Here is an 18,843-nt window from a genome sequence, read left to right on the forward strand (position 1 = left end):
CTCAATCCCCTTTAAAATTTCCCCCTGCGACTCAAGGACCGCGTGCGTCAGCACCCGGCCTGTGGACCCGGCGACAGGGGCAGGCGGTGGAGAAGGGGGGCAGGTGACAGTGACGCTGGATCCGCTCGGCTGGGGGTCCTCTTCCTGCTCGGGTGGGATGGACTGCGGGCCTCCTGTTGTTCCCTGGCATCCTGCTAGAATACATTTGTCATTAAAATCCTATTGTGGAAAATATGTGCACATGTTTTATTTCTGGTTACATGTGGCTAGGAATATTGGGCCTACTAAGAGAGGAAGACATTTCCTCAAATACAGGGTGTCCCCGAAAAAATGTACACATTAGAGCACTAAAGGTGTTTTTTTGTTTTCAAAACCCATGTAACTCAAATAGACACTCATTGTGGCGCAGGCACTGCGGATGATGCGAATCATACCGTTATCTTGGTATAGGCTACATTCACATTCAGTGGCATACAATCAGTGACCGTTGCATGTCTCATAGCATACACTTTGAACATCACTTTAATTGGAGGTGACAAAACAATTAAGTGATGTATGTGAATTCTATTACACTGTGCTAAAGACAGGGATTAACGCGAATAAATGTTAATGTTAAATGTTAATAATAAATGTTAATTTGATTAACGCGAGATTTCTAACATTTAATTAACATTAACGCGTTAGTAAAAGTTGCCATGTCTTTTACCTAACGCGGACCTTACTGCAGGTCTATTTATACTAATTAACATATTCAGTGTGGAATAATTGAGGGAGGAGACGGGGCGGGGAACGGGGCTCGTGCATGTGCGCCGAATTCCACGTTGATTGGGATGTACAGCAGGAGAGTGCGTGGAAACCTTCGTACGCACTGATTGATACATCCGGATTTTTTTGGTCGTACGCAAATTTCCCGATTTTGACATGCGCACATATTTAGTGGGAAATCCACGCAGGTCTTTGTACATGAGGTCCCAGATCTTTCACCCATAGAAAACATTTGGCGCATCATAAAACGGAAGATACGACAAAAAAGACCTAAGACAGTTGAGCAACTAGAATCCTACATTAGACAAGAATGGGTTAACATTCCTATCCCTAAACTTGAGCAACTTGTCTCCTCAGTCCCCAGACGTTTACAGACTGTTGTAAAGAGAAAAGGGGATGTCTCACAGTGGTAAACATGGCCTTGTCCCAACTTTTTTGAGATGTGTTGTCATGAAATTTAAAATCACCTAATTTTTCTCTTTAAATGATACATTTTCTCAGTTTAAACATTTGATATGTCATCTATGTTCTATTCTGAATAAAATACAGAATTTTGCAACTTCCACATCATTGCATTCCGTTTTTATTTACAATTTGTACTTTGTCCCAACTTTTTTGGAATCGGGGTTGTAGAAATCACGGACACCGCGTCCTCCAGGCTAAAGAGGAGAGGGACCATCCGGATTGTTATCAGTGTGCAGTTCAAAAGCCAGCATCTGTGATGGTATGAGGGTGCATTAGTGCACATGACATGGGTAGCTTGTACATCTGGGCAGGCATCATTAATGCTGAATGATATATACACGTTTCAGAGCAACATGCTGCCATCCAGACAAAATCTTTTTTCAGGAAGGTCTTCCTTCTTTCAGCAAGACAATGCCAAACCACTTTCTGCACATATTAAAACTGCATGGCGCCGTAGTAAAAGAGTCCAGGTGCTAAATTGGCCTGAGTGCAATCCAGACCCGTCTCCCATTTAAAACATTTGGCGCATTATGAAGCATAAAATACGACAAAGGAGACCCCGAACTGTTAAGTAGCTGAAATTGTATATGAGGCAAGAATGGGACAATATTTCTCTTTCAAAACTACAGCAATTGGTCTCCTCAGTTTCCAAACGTTTACAGAGTATTCTTAAAAGTAGAAGTGATGCAACGCAGTGGTAAACATGCCCCGTCCCAACTTTTTTGAAACCTGGTACTGACATCAAATTCAAAATGAGCATATGTTTTTCAAAAAACAATAAAATTTCTCACTTTCGACATTTGATGTGTTGTCTTTGTACTATTTTCAATTAAATATTGGGTTTTCAGGATTTGCAAATTATCACATTCTGTTTTTATCTGCAGTTTACACAGCATCCCAACTTTTTTGGAATTGGGGTTGTATATTGAAATATTATTTAAAATGCCTGTTGCGTGAATGTGACATGAAATATAATATTGATACAGAATTTAGGCATGTGATTCTCATACCTTAGATGAACTTGTTGTCTCAAAACTACATTGCATAGGTTTCTTTGCAAATGTGATTTGTATCTTTGTTTTAAGCCAGCTAAGAATACCGTGACGTCTTTGTTTCATGCCATCAGCCATTATATGACTCAATAGCATATGCCAACACTTCCCACATGTCTGTCTGCGATGAATCTCAAAGCAAAAAACAAAGATTCCATATCAAAGAAAGGCTTTGAAATGCATGTTTATGTTAAGGTGGCCTTGTTTTTGAAGTGCTTTCACGCTTCACTCTTCTGTTAAGGTGGTGATGTGGCCCACACTGATGACCTCACAGCAGATGGACAGGATGGCATTTCGTTCATTCATCCCTCAGGAGAGCTGTTTCTGCAGCCTTTAGCAGGTGCTGGATATACACACACAAACACCCATAAACACAGAGAATAAGACATCAGGACAAGAAACACTGTGATCTCATCTCATTATCTGTAGACGCTTTATCCTGTTCTACAGGGTCGCAGGCAAGCTGGAGCCTATCCCAGCTGACTACGGGCGAAAGGCGGGGTACACCCTGGACAAGTCGCCAGGTCATCACAGGGCTGACATATAGACACAGACAACCATTCACACTCACATTCACACCTACGGCCAATTTAGAGTCACCAGTTAACCTAACCTGCATGTCTTTGGACTGTGGAGGAAACCGGAGCACCCGGAGGAAACCCACACGGACACAGGGAGAACATGCAAACTCCACACAGAAAGGCCCTCGCCGGCCACGGGGCTCGAACCCGGACGTTCTTGCTGTGAGGCGACAGCGCTAACCACTACACCACTGTGCCGCCCTAGAAACACTGTGATGTGTAAAATAAAAAGCCTTGTGTAATTTAGCATCACAGGTTCTGCCATAATGTCTGTACCCTGGTTTTTGTAGTTTATATGCTTGGAAGGTCAGAGATATTCAGAGATTTACTTCAGTGCGGTTGGTTGTCATAAATACATTTTTACAGCAGTGTTGATTTTATATTTTGATAAAACTCAGAAGGAAATCTGTCTTATATTGTTACAATACATTGGCTTTTACACTGCAAAATTTTTACATTAACTTATAGGAATGATCACCAAGAAAAGCTAAATTCATGAACAACCACTCAGAAACATGGACTTCAGTAGTATAGAATCGGATGTTAGTTTTCTCCATCTGGAGAGTGTTATTCAGGACTACATCTCACCTGCTGTCCTACATCTGCCATCGGAGCGGAGATATTTGTTCACTTTCACTGCTTTGGTAAATCACAGTTTTGTGACCCATTTCAGGATGAATCTGAACATAATGTATTGCTCCTTTATTAAGAATGCCGGGTATACAGACTGTAATGATTTTTAGTTTATCATCATATCATTAGCATCCAGAATATTTAAACAGTTGGTGCTTGGTACGTTCCTGAACTAAATTTTCATATTAAGGTAATTGTCTTAATCTTTTTATTGCACTTAGACAGTTATGGTCTGAAAATAATAATAAGAGTATTATCAGAATAGTGTATTTTTTTATTTATATATATATATATATATATATATATATATATATATATATATATATATAGCGGCACGGTGGTGTAGTGGTTAGCACTGTCGCCTCACAGCAAGAAGATCCTGGGTTTGAGCCCAGCAGCTGACGAGGGCCTTTCTGTGTGGAGTTTGCATGTTCTCCCCATATCTGCGTGGGTTTCCTCCAGGTGCTCTGGTTTTCCCTCACAGTCCAAAGACATGCAGGTTAGGCTAATTGGAGACTCTAAATTGACTGTAGGTGTAAATGGTTGTTTGTCTCTATTGCCGCTTTTCCACTACCAACGCGGCTGAGTTGGGCTGAGCCGTGCCGTGCTGAGTTGGGCTGAGTCGAGCTGAGTGGGGCTGTTGGAGTTGCATTTCAACTACAACCGCGCTGAACCGTGCTGGCTGGAAGTGGGTGGACACATTGGGTGGAGTTAGCGAAAGTGGGTGGACGTCACGTGATGTCGTTAGACGGCGCAAACAGTGACATCAGTGAGCTTTTAAGCGGTAGTCTCACGACCCGGATAGTAAACAATAAACATGGAGGATATGGAGTCGTTAGTGTTGCTGGTCTTGGTGCTGTGGCTTGTTGTCACTGACAACGCCAACAGATACTGGCAAGAGCGTATAGATGAGGCGAGGCGCATAAGGCTTCAGAAATTCTCGTAATTCGTAATTATTCTTCTTCCGGGTTTACGGTGTTTACAGATCCCAGCGTGCTCGTGGGGCATGTGTGGGCATGTGAGGACACGCCTCCTCACCAATCAGTGCACAGGGGAGTGTCTCCTCACGCCCCTAGCCCCACTCGGCTCGGTTTGGCTCGCTTCAGCCCCACTCCAAAACCGTGCGAGTTTTGCGTGCTGAGTCGGGCTGAAGCGAGCTGAGTCGCGCCGCTCTGAGGTAGTCGAAACGCGAGCCATGTCGGGCTGAAGTGAGCTGAAAAAGGGTAGTGGAAAAGGACCATATGTGTCAGCCCTGTGATGACCTGGCGACTTGTCCAGGGTGTACCCCACCTCTTGCCCATAGTCAGCTGGGATAGGCTCCAGCTTGCCTGCGACCCTGCACAGGATAAGCAGCTACAGATAATGGATGGGTGTGTATATATATATATATATATATATATATATATATATATATATATATCCATCCATCCATCAACCATACTTGTCAAGGGGTGGGATATATTAGGCAGCAAGTGAACAGTCAGTTCTCAAAGTTGATGTGTTGGAAGCAGAAAAAATTGGCAAGCGCAAGGATCTAAGTGACTTTGCCAAGAGCTAAAATTTGATGGCTAGACAACTGGGTCTGGGTATCTTCAACATGGCAGGTCATGTTGGGTGTTCCCAATATGCAGTGGTTAGTACCTAACAGAAGTGGTCCAAGGAAGGACAACCAGTGAAAGTCCCTTTCATGGCAATGGTATTCCCTAATGGCAGTGGCCTCAGGAACATGACAAAGAGTTAAAGGTGTTGACTTGGCCTCCAAATTCCCCAGATCTCAATCCGCTTGAGCATCTGTGGGATGGACTGGGCAAACAACTTACAGGACTTGAAGGATCATTTTTCAAGTGATCAAAAATAATGTACAGGTGTTTCTTGTTGCCCAGGTGTGCCCTGTTAGATTGATTATTTAAACGATCAATAGCGCTAAATGTCTGCTCTTTGTTTGAGCCCTGGGTTTTGCCTGTTAAGATTCCATTTGTTGCAAAAAAGGATAAAAAAAAAAACCATGAAGACCAGAGAGCTGTTTATGGGCTTGCTTTTCCAATACTTTCAGAGGGTACTGTACATTTCAGCCTTTCAACAAATGGTAAGCCTAATTTTTTGGGATTGAGTGACCAATTATTTTTTTAAAAAGATTATTTGTCATATCTGAGCCAATGATTTGTTCGCCTTTCGTGGGGTAATGTGCTCACTGCCTTATTTAGATCCTTCGTGTTGATTTTGCTCTTTGTGTTCAAAAATGGGAAATATAACAAATGATATTAGAATTCCATCGGGGGCACAAATCATGCTGCCTCATGCTCAAGGGAGGAGCAGGGGACCAGACAGTTAATGACAGGATTGCCAGGCCAGGCTTGTGTGTGTGCTTTTTTCAACTAAAACTGAGCTTGTTTAAAAATACTCCTCCAAGATCTTCCTTTATAGCAAACAATATAAATAAATGTAAATTTATGCAAACAAAAGCAAAGGGTAAGTGCAGACAGTCTGCAGTGTACAGAACAATTTCTATTGTAAAATATATTATAAAGATTGGGAGAGTGTCAGTCCTGCGCGCTGTGGCGCGTGCACCTGAAGGCGCGCCTCGGGCTGCACGTGCGCCGAATGGACTCCAGCACGCGTGCTGTGAACAAGGCACACCTGAACCCAATTAGAGAACTGTGTTTACCTATTTAAGGACTGAGCTGATGCAAGTGCATCGCGAAGTATTACCAGGAAAACAAGCTGTGTTAAGTACGCATTACCGAGCCTTTCTACCCGTGTTCTTGTTTTCCTGGTTTCTTGATTCTTTGGCCTGTTTCTCGTTATTGTTCTCACTTAGCCTTCTATGTTCTGTTTGCGCCTCGACCGACCCTTTGCCTGTTTTCACGTCTCTGATCTAGCCTGCCGACTTGGACTGTTTACCTTTGTGTGTATTTGTGTGTGTGTATATATACTTTATTAAACTGAACACTTCTGCACGTACATCCGCCTCCCTCGCGTACCTGACAGAGAGGGAAAGGGGAATTCTGGATTGGATTATATCTGCACATTAGAAATGTGTTAGCACCATGATGAACTTGTTTCCCAAGAAAAGGCTGACAAAAAGTCAAAGAATATGGCTCCTTTTTCCAGTGCCTGAATTTGTTTGGATAGTTTCAGGTCATTTGTGTGGCTTTTGAGATGTAGTTGGGTTGGAAATGTTGCTGAAATCTTGTAACTAGTCATGATATTAATGCTTCCTGTGTGCACCTTGTGACGTGGCAAATCTATCATCTGCAATGCCAGAAAATAACATCCACATAATATATCAAAAACTTTCATGATAGATAGATAGATAGATAGATAGATAGATAGATAGATAGATAGATAGATAGATAGATAGATAGATAGATAGATAAAAAAAAAATAATTCGCCGGTTTGAGGTGTTGCTGTGTTTCTGTTTTGTCTTCAGCCATGGAAAGTCATGGGGAAGCTGAAATTGAAGTGCATCTGAACTGCAGCCACTGCCAGACTCAGAGCTGCAAACGTGATAAAGATAACAGGTTCATCATCTGCCTGTGTCATCACGATGAGATTCTTGCTCCAGATAATGTCAGCTGCATAGGTAAATGACAGACCATTTTCCCCCAATGTAATTTTTATATTATATTTACGCTGTATTTCATTGGCTTTGTACCTGTACTCTGCACAATGACAAAGTTGAATCTAATATTTATATGCTGTTATAGGAAAATAATCCACAGTGGGGGTGGTGTGATGCTGTTACCACCATAAAGTGGATTATTTTCCTATAACAGTGTGTCCTGAAGTGTTTTATTCCTCTTATAACACTGTGATTTATCAAATACTTTTTAATGCTTTTTAGTGTTTTGTTTTATAGTTATATTTAATGTTGTGGGAGGTCCATAGGAACACTCTCCCATGACAGTTTACCTGTGACTGCTACAAACCGCAGACACCTGAGACTTCTTCCATAAATGTTAAATAAGTATCTATGGGTTTTTTGTTAAATAATACTTTTCTTAAATTGTTTATTATTAGGCTTAGATGATATAAATGAGCTGTTATTATAGAAATGATAACACATTAGAACAAGCACATGAATATAAATGATCTGAATTACAGTCAGTAATGCTGTCAGAGCTGTGCAGTTAGAAAAACTTAATCTACAATTTCAGAATTGAGAATCTGATTTGAGAAACAGTATTATGGTAAAATTTATATAATCCATAATATAATTGTCACTGTATATTGTGATGGTGATCTACAAATTCATGTAATTTTATGCATACTGGTAATGATGCAACTGTAATTTAGTTATTGTCTTAAAGTGCCATGTATGGTACAGCACCAAATCAGAGTTGGGATGATATGTTGAAATTAAAATTAAAACGGAAAACAATGGTTTGTAAATAATATTTGATCTGTATTGCACTCAGAACAATACAACAGCACATTATTTGATGTCTTACCTCATGAAATTTACTGTTTATTTCAATTCTGATTCTTGGAACACATTTCAAAAAAAAGTTGGGACGATAAAGCATTTACCACTTTGTAATATTGCCATTCCTTCTCACAACACTTAAAAGATGTTTAGTGACCGAAGACACCAAGTGATGAAGCGTTTCAGGTGTTATTTTTGTCCCATTCTTCCTGCAAACAGGTCTTAAGGTGTGCACCAGTACGGGGTCATCATTGTCATTTTTCATTTCAAAATTCGCCACACATTCTCTACTGGGGACAGACACCCTCTTCTTCCACAGCTATGCCTTTGTAATGTGTGCAGAATGTGGTTTGCATTGTCTTGTTGAAATATCCCTGGAAAAGATGTCATCGTGAAGGCAGCATATGTTGCTCCAAAATCTCAGTGTACTTTCTGCATTAATGCTGCCATCACAGAAGTGCAAGTTACCTTTGTCAAGGGCACTGACACAACCTCATACCATGACAGACCCTGACTTTTGGACTTGTTGCTGGTAACAGTCTGGATGGTCCTTTTCGTCTTTGGTCTGGAGCACATGGCATCCATTTCTTCCCAACAACAACAACAGCAAGATTAACTTATATAGCGCCTTCTATATAGACCTGGAATACTGAATCGTCTGACCGCAATACATGTTTCCATTGTGTGATGGTCCATCCCAGATGCCGCCGAATCCAGAGAAACTGACGGCACTTCTGGACACAGTTAATGCAAGGCTTCCTTTTTGCACAGAAAAGTTTTAACTGGCATTTGTGGATGTATCTCCATATTGTAGTGCTTGACAAAGGTTTGCCAAAGTAATCCTGAGCCCATGTGGTTATATCAGCTATAGATGAATGACGGTTCTTGATGCAGTGCCGTCTAAGAGATCGGAGATCACAAGCTTAGGCTTGTGCCCTTGCCCTTTATGTACAGAAATTCCTGCAGAGTCCTTGAATTTTTTTAATGATATTATGCACCATAGAAGGTGAAATATCCAAATTGCTTCACAGCTTTCTTTGAAGAACATTGTTTTTAAACATTTCAATAATTTTCTCACACAAATTGGAGTCCATCTTTGCTCCTCAAAGCCTAGGCCTTTCCTTGATACTGATTTTGTACCGAATCATGATTACAATCACTTGTTGACATCACCTGTTTCAAATCACATCATTATTTAATTGTTGTACCTCATTACTAGCCCTAAATTGCCCCATCCCAACTTTTTTTTGAATGTGTTGCAGGCCTGAAACACAGGAATGGATGGACTGTATATTAACAAGTGAAATGAAGTTGACCAGACAAAACATGAAATATCTTGGGTTCATACTGTCTGCAATGAAATACAAGTCAAAGTCAATTTAGTAATCACTGCTTTCTTTTTTATTCGTGTTTTCCATACCGTCCCAGGTTTTTCTGATTTGGGGTTGTATTAATGCATTTATTTGTAGGGACAACATCTATTAAAACATTGCATTGCATTACATGAATGGCATTTAGCAGACACTCTTATCTAGAGCAACATACAATATACCCATACAACATATTTGATAAATGTTAAAAATTTTGTTCTGGATGATTTACTGTTAAGTTTTTCACATTCTTTCATTTATTTCTTTCTCCATACGTGATCCTCCAGCAGAAACACAGGGTTCCATGGTCGCCGGACACCCGTCCTTGTCTCTGATAGTGGCAGTGGTGGCGTCCGCTGTGGTGACGGGTGTTGTGTTGACCTGTGCTTGCCTTACTCTCAGTAAGAGTCTCTTCCAGTTGTGCCTCAACTCCATCCCCTACACCTTCTATCGCCTCTGACTCTTTCTACCCCTCCACCCATCTGCTTTCTCTGACTGTATTGGGACATAACTACAGCGATTATGTAATGAATTCTCAAGAGGAACAAGCCATCTTTAGAGGAATACTTTCACAGTACTTTTACATTTGCATTTTTATGTCAGCTCTAGGATTGCTAGATTTGGACTAGCCAGATCAAATGGTAATCGAAATAGAACTAAAAGAAAAAGAAAGCATGACATGCTGTATTTAATATGTGACAAAAGTTGTGCGAGAACCCTGACACGCATTAAAACTTTAAGCATGGGGTTTCACTTTAACAACTTTACATGCTAGCTCATATGAGAAAAATGGAGATCAGAGTGAACTCCAAAATAAAACAATCTCACAATAAACTGAGAAACTTTAAATGTCATACAAAAAAAAGCTTTAAAAACAGCATAAGTACATATTAGCACAAAAGCTGTGTGCAAACAGCCATGAGAAAGCAGACCACAATTCATCGTGACATTTCAAACTGAGAATCAGTGAGAATTCCAAGTGCATTGTAAAGAAGCTGTCATTAAGTGAGCATCAGTGTTTTGTGCAGAGTGCACAAAATATATTAACGTTTTTATACTTATAGATTTACAATAAACTCAAAATAGAGATATTATTTGATGCATTAGTTAACATGAGCAAACCATGAATTTAAACATAATACACCATTAGTATTAACATTACTAATGTGTTAGTAGTAGTAGTAGTAGTATTAGGACTAATAATACTAACATTCATATTAACTGTTTAACCAAATAAGCTAAATAATCTACACCTCGGGTTAGTTAGTTAATTTTCAAACAACTAATTAGTAAAATTAAAGCCCAGCATGACCAATATAAGTAGCATTTCCATAAACATTTGTTGTTAACTCATAAAATTCAGAACAGAGCTGGAGAAAGGTATAATATTTATATAATTATATTATAACTTGCCTGGAGACCAGTAAGTTAGCAACATTTATTAACATGCTGTTATGCATATTTTTAACCATGAATTGAATTAACAGAAGTCAATATGTTAACAATTAAACAAATGTTAAATTACTTGTTACATGATTTATTGATGCTGAAGGTTCATGGTTTGTAAATGTTATATAATACAGCAATTAATCTTAGTTAATGGAACTGTTAAGGGAATTGTAATGTAAAGCATTGCCAGGATAACTCATATAATGAATCATTTAGATCCATGTTGTTGTTTTTTTCCTGTATCATAAAATAATTTATACTCTAAATCTCCTAATAAAATGTGGCTGTCATGTTATTTTTTAAACTTTGTAAAGAAAAATACAAATTTCAGTAGTTATAAATGACTTTAATAGCCAACTGCGTGCCCTTTATTGAGCCAAATTAGTGCATTTTAATCAGGTTTTAGTTTTTTAATGTTTAATATTTTTTCCCTAATTAGGCCATTGTTAGATTCGAGGAGGTGGATGCAGGTGAAAGGTTTTATTAAAGACAAAAAAATGGAAACAATGATCACTCACAAACAAAAAACAAGAGCGAGCAGAAAAACAACGTGGTATACTACACATGAGACAGCTGATGTGAAATGCGACAAAAGCCTGATGATGAAACATACCGTGTCCGAAATAACTCACTACTCATTACATAGTGGACTATATAGTGAATTCACCATTTTGTAGTGCTGTCTGAATGTACAGTGAGAATTATTACACCCTGTATAGTGGACTCATAGTATCCCACAAAACATCATGAAAAGTAGTGTACAACCGATGGTCACTAACCAAGCAATATGCACCATCATGCATTGTGGTCGTGCTGAAAAAAAGTGCGTTGGGGTGAATGGACGGAGGAAGAAACACATTATAAACAGACATTCAATTACAATTAAAAATAGCAAGAGAATAGAAAAAAAGCTAAAATAGAATAAGACAGATAAAATACTAGAATAAACGTTACAGTGCAGAGCGAGAAATTAATCAAAAGCCTCAAATTTGAGTTAATAAAAGGCAGCGGCAAAGAAGAAAGTATTCAGCCTTGATTTAAAAGAACTGAAAGATGCAGCAGACACAAAGTACTTTGTATTTATTAATGTGGGAAATGCGCTCAGTATAATATGGATTTATCACAAAAATACATGCATGTATTTATTATTTTGAAAACCCACCAGCCGACTGATCTGGCACATTTTAATTGTGCGACAGTAATGACATAAATAACGACACGGCGGAGTAGTGTCCAAAAGTGTTTTTTCATTTTACCAATGAGCTCACTATATAGTCCTCTATATAGAATTCCCTATATAGTGAATAAGGAGTAGTGAACGAGTGAGTGATTTTGGACACAGCCACAGAGAAACTGGAACACAAATAAAGTTACTAATTAGTGAAACACAGGACAGGTGAGAGTAATCGGTGAGGTGCACGATCAGGTCGTGCAGGGCTGCTGGGATATGGAGTCCTTCTCGGTCATTTTGTGGCTGAAACAGCACTGACGTGACGAAGCAGTTAGTAGGGAATCAATAATGTGACTGCTGTTAACCAATTCATTATTTTGTATTATGCTGATGTATGAGTGAGGCCAAATTAGTTCATATCCATCTTTTCTCAATGCTATTTTATCAAAGTAACTATTATTGCTGCTATTTAGTACCTTAAATCCTTGGGCTTTAAAACATAATTTCTAGCCAGGAATAATTTCTGGTCAGGGAATATTTCATGTATCTTTGGCTGTTCACCTAAATGTGATGTGTGCATTAATGTGAGCATTATATAAATAAACAGGCGTGAAGTGTGGCTTGACCCTTCTATAGTGTAAAAGTAATTATTAAGAGCTCTTCTAAAATCTCACTTCGTGGACCCAAAACTCTTGTTTTCTTCCTGATTGAAAGAGACCAGATTTTTGTAAATCTAGAAAAAAAATATCAGCAACATTGTTTGCAACAATATCAAATAAATCAGATCTACGATAGCCTGACCTCATTATGATGTGTTCTGTGGTTTTTCACTCTTCCGAGACAAGATTTGACATTACTTGTGGGATACTGGGGAGATTCAGGTTGATCACAGAAGTTAACTTAGCTTCAGATGCTTTATTTAAAAAAATATATACAACTTGATACGACTTACAGTTGTAGCTCGTGCTTGGTTGGAATGAAAACCTTAAGCCATCCTTAAAAGAAATAAGAAAATATCAGGGTGCTACTGACTATATACTAATTAGAAATTGTGGACACACATAGAAGGCTTTTATCTTTACTATTTCCCATGATTTAGAATAGAAGTGAGGACATTAAAATGATGAAATGATTCATGCTGAATTATACAGTGCCTAAAATAAATGGAAGCTGTTTTATAATCTATAATTTACAGAGTACTCTTGATGACAGCTTTGCACAGTCTTGGCATTCTCTCAAGTAGCTTCATAAGGTCGCAAGCTGCAACGCTTTTCCAACAGTCCTGAATAAGTTCCCAGATATGCTGAGCACTTGTTCAAGTTATTAATTTATTTTGGAACTAAATACAGTACAATTCAGGATAAGCGGCTACAGATGATGGATGGATGGATGGATGGATGGATGGATGGATGGATGGATGGATGGATGGATACAGTACAATTATATAAAGGCATGAAAGATACCCTGATAGGTGTGACAGAATTGTGGAGGTTGGAGGCAGGCAGTATAGAGAGAGTGGTGCTGTATTTATTCTGCCGTTTTCCTTCAGTATGTTTTAGCGCAGGTGTTCTCATTAAAAAAAAAGTAAATTAAAAGAAACCTGTGTCCATTTGGAAATTGTCACTCATTTTGCTCAGCGATGCACTATCTCTCTCTTTCTGGCATTCAGCAGTTCCTTGCCTGGCCAAAAAAAAAAAAAAAAAAGGTTGCATACTCATATTTTGTTGGACTGCCTTTCTCTGTGATTAAGGTGTGCGTTGGCCATAGCATTGTTTCAACAACCTTATGCAACGCCACATCCAATCTGGCTGTTAAAGAAATGAGAAGCTACTCACTGCATCAGTTAGGGTTAAAAGAATTGTTGCCAGCTGAACCATATTGATCACTGCAGTAATTATCCAATCAAAGGTTCTTAAGTATTTGCTTATTAAAATCCAAATGGTGATTTTTTTTTTTTTTTTTTTTTTTTTTGGTCAGACAGTGTAAAATACACAAAGGTGTGGACACTCACTCCTTCCCACTGTTTCTCTGACTCCTTCTTCATCCCACAGCCCAGGGTTGAGCGCTCCCTCACTGCCACAGCTTCACTTTCACTTCCACTAGTTATATTTGCCTTGGAAACATTTCCAAAACATCATAACAAACATACAGCTAGATGTGTCCAAGGTTTCTACTCATATTGTATATGTGATATAACCTCATTTTAGTTCAATGATATCATTATAAGTCCTTGATGGTGCTGAATATGAACTATTCATACAAAGTATTTTGGACTGTTGCATGTTATATTTGTGCAGGAACTGCAGAATGCTGCACCACATGTTCTTTTAAGTCAGTATATGATAAATAAAGACTCTATAATAAGTCCTTACAAAATAACATTAAACCCCTTCCATTAAGCATATTTTTTCATGTCTAACTAATATCACATATCTTTTTTGGGTTCAGTGTTTTTCCCCAAACTCCTGTGAATTGAGGTGCATTTGAGATGTGTACTAGGTTCTCCAGTGGTGGTAGAACTCTGTTTTGTTTAGGTGTTAGAACTTGGTAACATGCCTTAGACCTTCCCTTGTTTTGTTTTGCACACAAGTGTACAAGATAAAAATTGTTTGGACAAAAATACAACTAGTTTTTGGGACAATCCAGAAATTCATTTTCCTTGATTTATTACTGCTGGACACGTGAGTGTATTAAGAGCTCTATTGGTGGTTAACTTGTCTTTTCCCATGAGCTCTCCCTAATGCAGGTTGGTAGTCTGTGCTTGGGCAACTCCCCTTCCTCTTTTACTCCTTCCCCTCTCTTGCCCCACTCCCCTCCCTTGGTCAACTTCCTGCCGGCTTCACTTCACGCCCGACGGCAAAGGGAACCCCTCACCTCCACGCAGTGCCCCCCCACAAGCAGACTACCAACCTGCAGTGGGGACATGGACGCCCATTCCTGAGGGTGAGTGCTTCCTGCTCAGCTGGCAGTGCAGAGGGCAAGCGCCTCACCAATCCAGAGATAGTTTAGTCCATTAGAACAGTTTTGGGCCATTAGAGGATTAGGAGGAAGTTAAGTGTAATCTCTACTTCTTTGAGAGCTTCTGAGGGAACTGTCTGTTGGGTTTATTTTCAGCTCTGGACATGACAGGTGAAAAAATGACCCTGGAAGTCGGACCTGAAAGACTGCTAGGCACAAGTTAGGCCATTAGGCTTTCAAAGAATTGTTAAAAGATATCTTGAAAGCAAATGCATTGGTCTAAATTATATAATACGAAATTAAAATGAAAGTGGGGTTTTGGCTGCACTGTGCAATCCTGATTCAGTGTTTTTTGTGTGTGACCTACGACTTTTTTGAATTTCATACTTTTTTGCTGTAATAGTGATAATGTCATGTTAAATATATGGCAATAAATAAATTGCATATATAATACATTGCAGTTGTCTAGGATGTATCATGTTGTAAGATAACTAACGTATCTTCATAACGTCCATAATCCTTACAGAAAGGTTAAGGATAAATTATTTGCACTTAATGCTGAATAAGATTGAGCTGTAAATGGTGTGTAGTGTGGGTCTTCTGTTATGTGCACCTCCCGCTTTGTTAACCTTGTGCTCTGTGCTACTGCAGTGTACTACCGCAAGAAGAACCACCTCCATGCAGTCCGGGTGTGTTTGCAGAGCCCCGAACACAAGCTGAGCAAGATTCGCTCCTCCATCATCATGACTGACTACAACCCCAACTATTGCTTTGCTGGTAAAGCTGCATCACTGTGTGAGCTGAAGGAGGTTCCACGCAAGAACATCACACTCCTCAGGTGCTCCTACCTTACAGACCAATTGGTTAAAATCCTATCCAGGATAATCTGTTAAAACTTATCTTTAGAAAGCAAGCATAATATTACAAACAGACTTAACAATTCTATCTTTCTAAAGGGGTTCTACTTGTAATCTTTCATAAAGAGTAATACTCTCTGATGTAGGGTTTTACATAGAACCTTTAAAGGAAAAGTCCACCCTGGAACACATTAAACATCCATCCATTATCCGTAATCGCTTATCCTTTGCAGGGTCCGGGCAAGCTGGAGCCTATCCCATCAAATCTCAGAATGTCTTATTTCTTAGGATGTATATTGCACCAACTAAACTTTATCGAGAAAACAAATCTATCTGAATATCAGGAATTGTATGTAGCCTCTCTGAAATTGGCTGTAATATCTATAATGTTCATGGCGAAGTTACATTCATGTTAGGCCTACTGCCAGGTCCTGCGGCCAGGTATAGCAAAACTGTATAGGCCTAATCAATGAAAATGCGTGAACAACATAAATAATTTGTATCCTAAATAATTTCATTCCTAATTTTGAAAAATTTTGCTACATCTAGTCAAATCTTAAGAAATAAACTATTTTGTAAGTCTAATCTGGATTTATACTGGATTGAACTTAATTTTTGGTGTGTTTTATAGGGTGAAGGACTTAATAAACAGTGGATTAAGTCGATACGTATGTGACCCAGATGGTGACGCATTAATAAATGCCTCTATTGAGGTACACTGAACATTATACATACCCAAAAGAGAACCCTTTGTGGTTTGGGAATTTTATCGGTCTGAGAGGCCCGTTTGGCTGCCAAGTGCTTCAGCACGTTGAGCGGCAAAGGCCGAAGAATGCTTCTTTGTTTTACAGGCTTTGGAATATCAGTAGTTTCAGACGATGAACAGTGTTGATTGTTATAATCTTCTATAACCGAAGGCCATTCCACAGACCATGGGAATATTGCTGAGTCACAGTTTAAGTACATCTTTTTCCCACTGGAGAAATGTAAGCTACAAACACATGTCCATTTCAATTCAGTTCGAAGGTTTTTGTTGCGAATTAAAATTATCCATTTCTTTCTTCTCTTCTTCTCGACTGGCAGCTGATAAAAGCTCAAATTAGGTGTTCTCTTTGTTGTGGAGACACAGCAAGGCACACAGCAATTCACTTTAGGCACAGTTAAAACCGGTTAGACAGAACAGTGCAGTGTTTAACAAAGGCGAAAGTAAACAATACGGCGGAGCTGACCCCGGGTATCGCCCATAATGCATTGCGGTAAACAAGTGATGATGTAGTTATGGGTTAGGGCCATTTAGAGCCACCAATTAGCCTAACCTGCATGTCTTTGGACTGTGGGGGAAACCGGAGCACCCGGAAGAAACCCATGCGGACACGGGAAGAACATGCAAACTCCCCACAGAAAGTCACTCGTGGAACATGCAAACTCCCCACAGAAAGTCCCACTGGGCTCGAATCCAGAACCTTCTTGCTGTGAGGCGACAGTGCTAACCACTACACCACTGTGCATTAAACATGTTTACATTGAAATATTTCTGGGACGGTGCTGTATTTTCTTTATTTTTGTTAGACGTTAGGAGATAATAATTCATAAGGAAACATAGCCATAAAGGTTGCCAAATGGCAACAATTACATTTTACCATTTTACAAATGACTCATTATATCTAAACTTGTTTTAATGATAAAAACTAAATGTTTACTTACTACAGATAGTGTTTTTTGTCTTGAAGGACTTTCGGCTGATGACCTTGACTGAGTCAAGCATCTACTGAAAATGGAAGTGCTACCAGCATTTCCTGGTCATGGGACCTGATAATTATGTGTCATAGCAAAAAAAAAAAAATTCCCCCTTTTCAAAAATAAACTGTAACTGTGTAGGTTTTTCTGGTAGTGCCTACTAGAAAAATTAGATAAATAAATTGTTGCCATCTGACAACCCCTTACAGTACAGGGTTAAGCATTTCACACACCATTTACCAGTAATGATCCATGTCTTATTAATGAGAAATCCAATGTAGAAGTAATGAAGCCAGCAGATATTGGGCACTAAGTCCCAGAATGCAATGCAGCTATCCAATACAGTTGCACTGAGTTATGGCAGAGACTCGACTTGGCTAGTTAGAGGTCTATGAGATCATATCCATGATGGTGCTGATAGGAGTGTAAGCACGAAAGTTGAAATTTGGAACCTTATCTGTTTGAGCAGAGTGTACAGATGAGGTGGTGAGAGCTGGACAGACTAGAGAAACATAGCTCTGCTGCATCTGTCTCTTTAGATGGGACTAACTCCCGCTGCTGAAACCATTGGCAGGAAGTTCAATGGCATTCTGGTTACAGTAGGAAATTATTAAACAAAATGAAAATAAAGACCAACATGTTGAAGAAAGACGTTTTACATTTTTTTAAAAAAAAATCAGCTCAGCATTTCATTGAAAAATAAATCTTGGACAACGGTGCATTATAAAATTTAATATGCTGTTCAGAGTGGATTTTTCCTTGAAGCAGTCCCCTTTCAGGTGCTAGCTGGAGCCAGGTTCATGTCACATTGCATGCTTCCTCTGAATTTCAATAAATTACAGGGCATTTTGGTTACAGGGCTTTAGGGCACGGTGCTTTTGGAGAAGTGTATGAAGGTCAGGTTCTGGGTATGAATGGAGACAACACTGCCATGCAGGTTGCTATCAAGGTAATGATCTCTGTTTTTGTGTTCGGAGTTGGGTCTGTGTTTAAAAGCTCAAAATTAATTCTGTCTTCCTTTTCTTGCTTGTGTGATAGACTCTTCCGGAAATCTGTTCTGAGCAAGACGAGATGGATTTCCTCATGGAGGCACTAATTATGAGGTATGTTTTACACACACACACACACACACACACACACACACACACACACACACACACACACACACACACAGTTACACAAACAAACTAGAAAAGCACTCGGAGAGCGCAGACCTCCGCCAAGGATCCTTTAAAAAAATCCGGGTTCCAGAAGGTGATCCGGATCACCGCCAAAATTTAATGGATTGTTACTTGTGCCCAGTCACACCTCTGGAAAAAATTTCAGAGCAATCTGTTCATAACTTTTTCCGTAATGTTGCTAACAGACAAACCAACAA

The 18,843-nt window shown here is 39.3% G+C and overlaps 1 protein-coding gene across 2 annotated transcripts in view; it reads left to right on the forward strand.

Moving 5' to 3' along the window:
- The window catches only part of ltk (leukocyte receptor tyrosine kinase), a 129,443-nt gene that overhangs the window by 101,025 nt on the left and 9,575 nt on the right, over nt 1–18,843 (forward strand). The window contains exons 17-22 of one of the 2 annotated variants that reach the window (XM_060934049.1): nt 2,524–2,622; nt 6,928–7,080; nt 9,581–9,694; nt 15,523–15,709; nt 18,324–18,414; nt 18,504–18,568. In XM_060934049.1, the coding sequence (XP_060790032.1) occupies nt 2,524–2,622; nt 6,928–7,080; nt 9,581–9,694; nt 15,523–15,709; nt 18,324–18,414; nt 18,504–18,568 (709 nt within the window). The remainder of the gene's footprint in view (nt 1–2,523; nt 2,623–6,927; nt 7,081–9,580; nt 9,695–15,522; nt 15,710–18,323; nt 18,415–18,503; nt 18,569–18,843) is intronic. The other variant, XM_060934050.1, reaches the window with a different exon arrangement.

The sequence above is a fragment of the Neoarius graeffei genome, chromosome 11, assembly GCF_027579695.1.
Source record: "Neoarius graeffei isolate fNeoGra1 chromosome 11, fNeoGra1.pri, whole genome shotgun sequence".
In the NCBI taxonomy this organism is placed as follows: domain Eukaryota; kingdom Metazoa; phylum Chordata; class Actinopteri; order Siluriformes; family Ariidae; genus Neoarius; species Neoarius graeffei.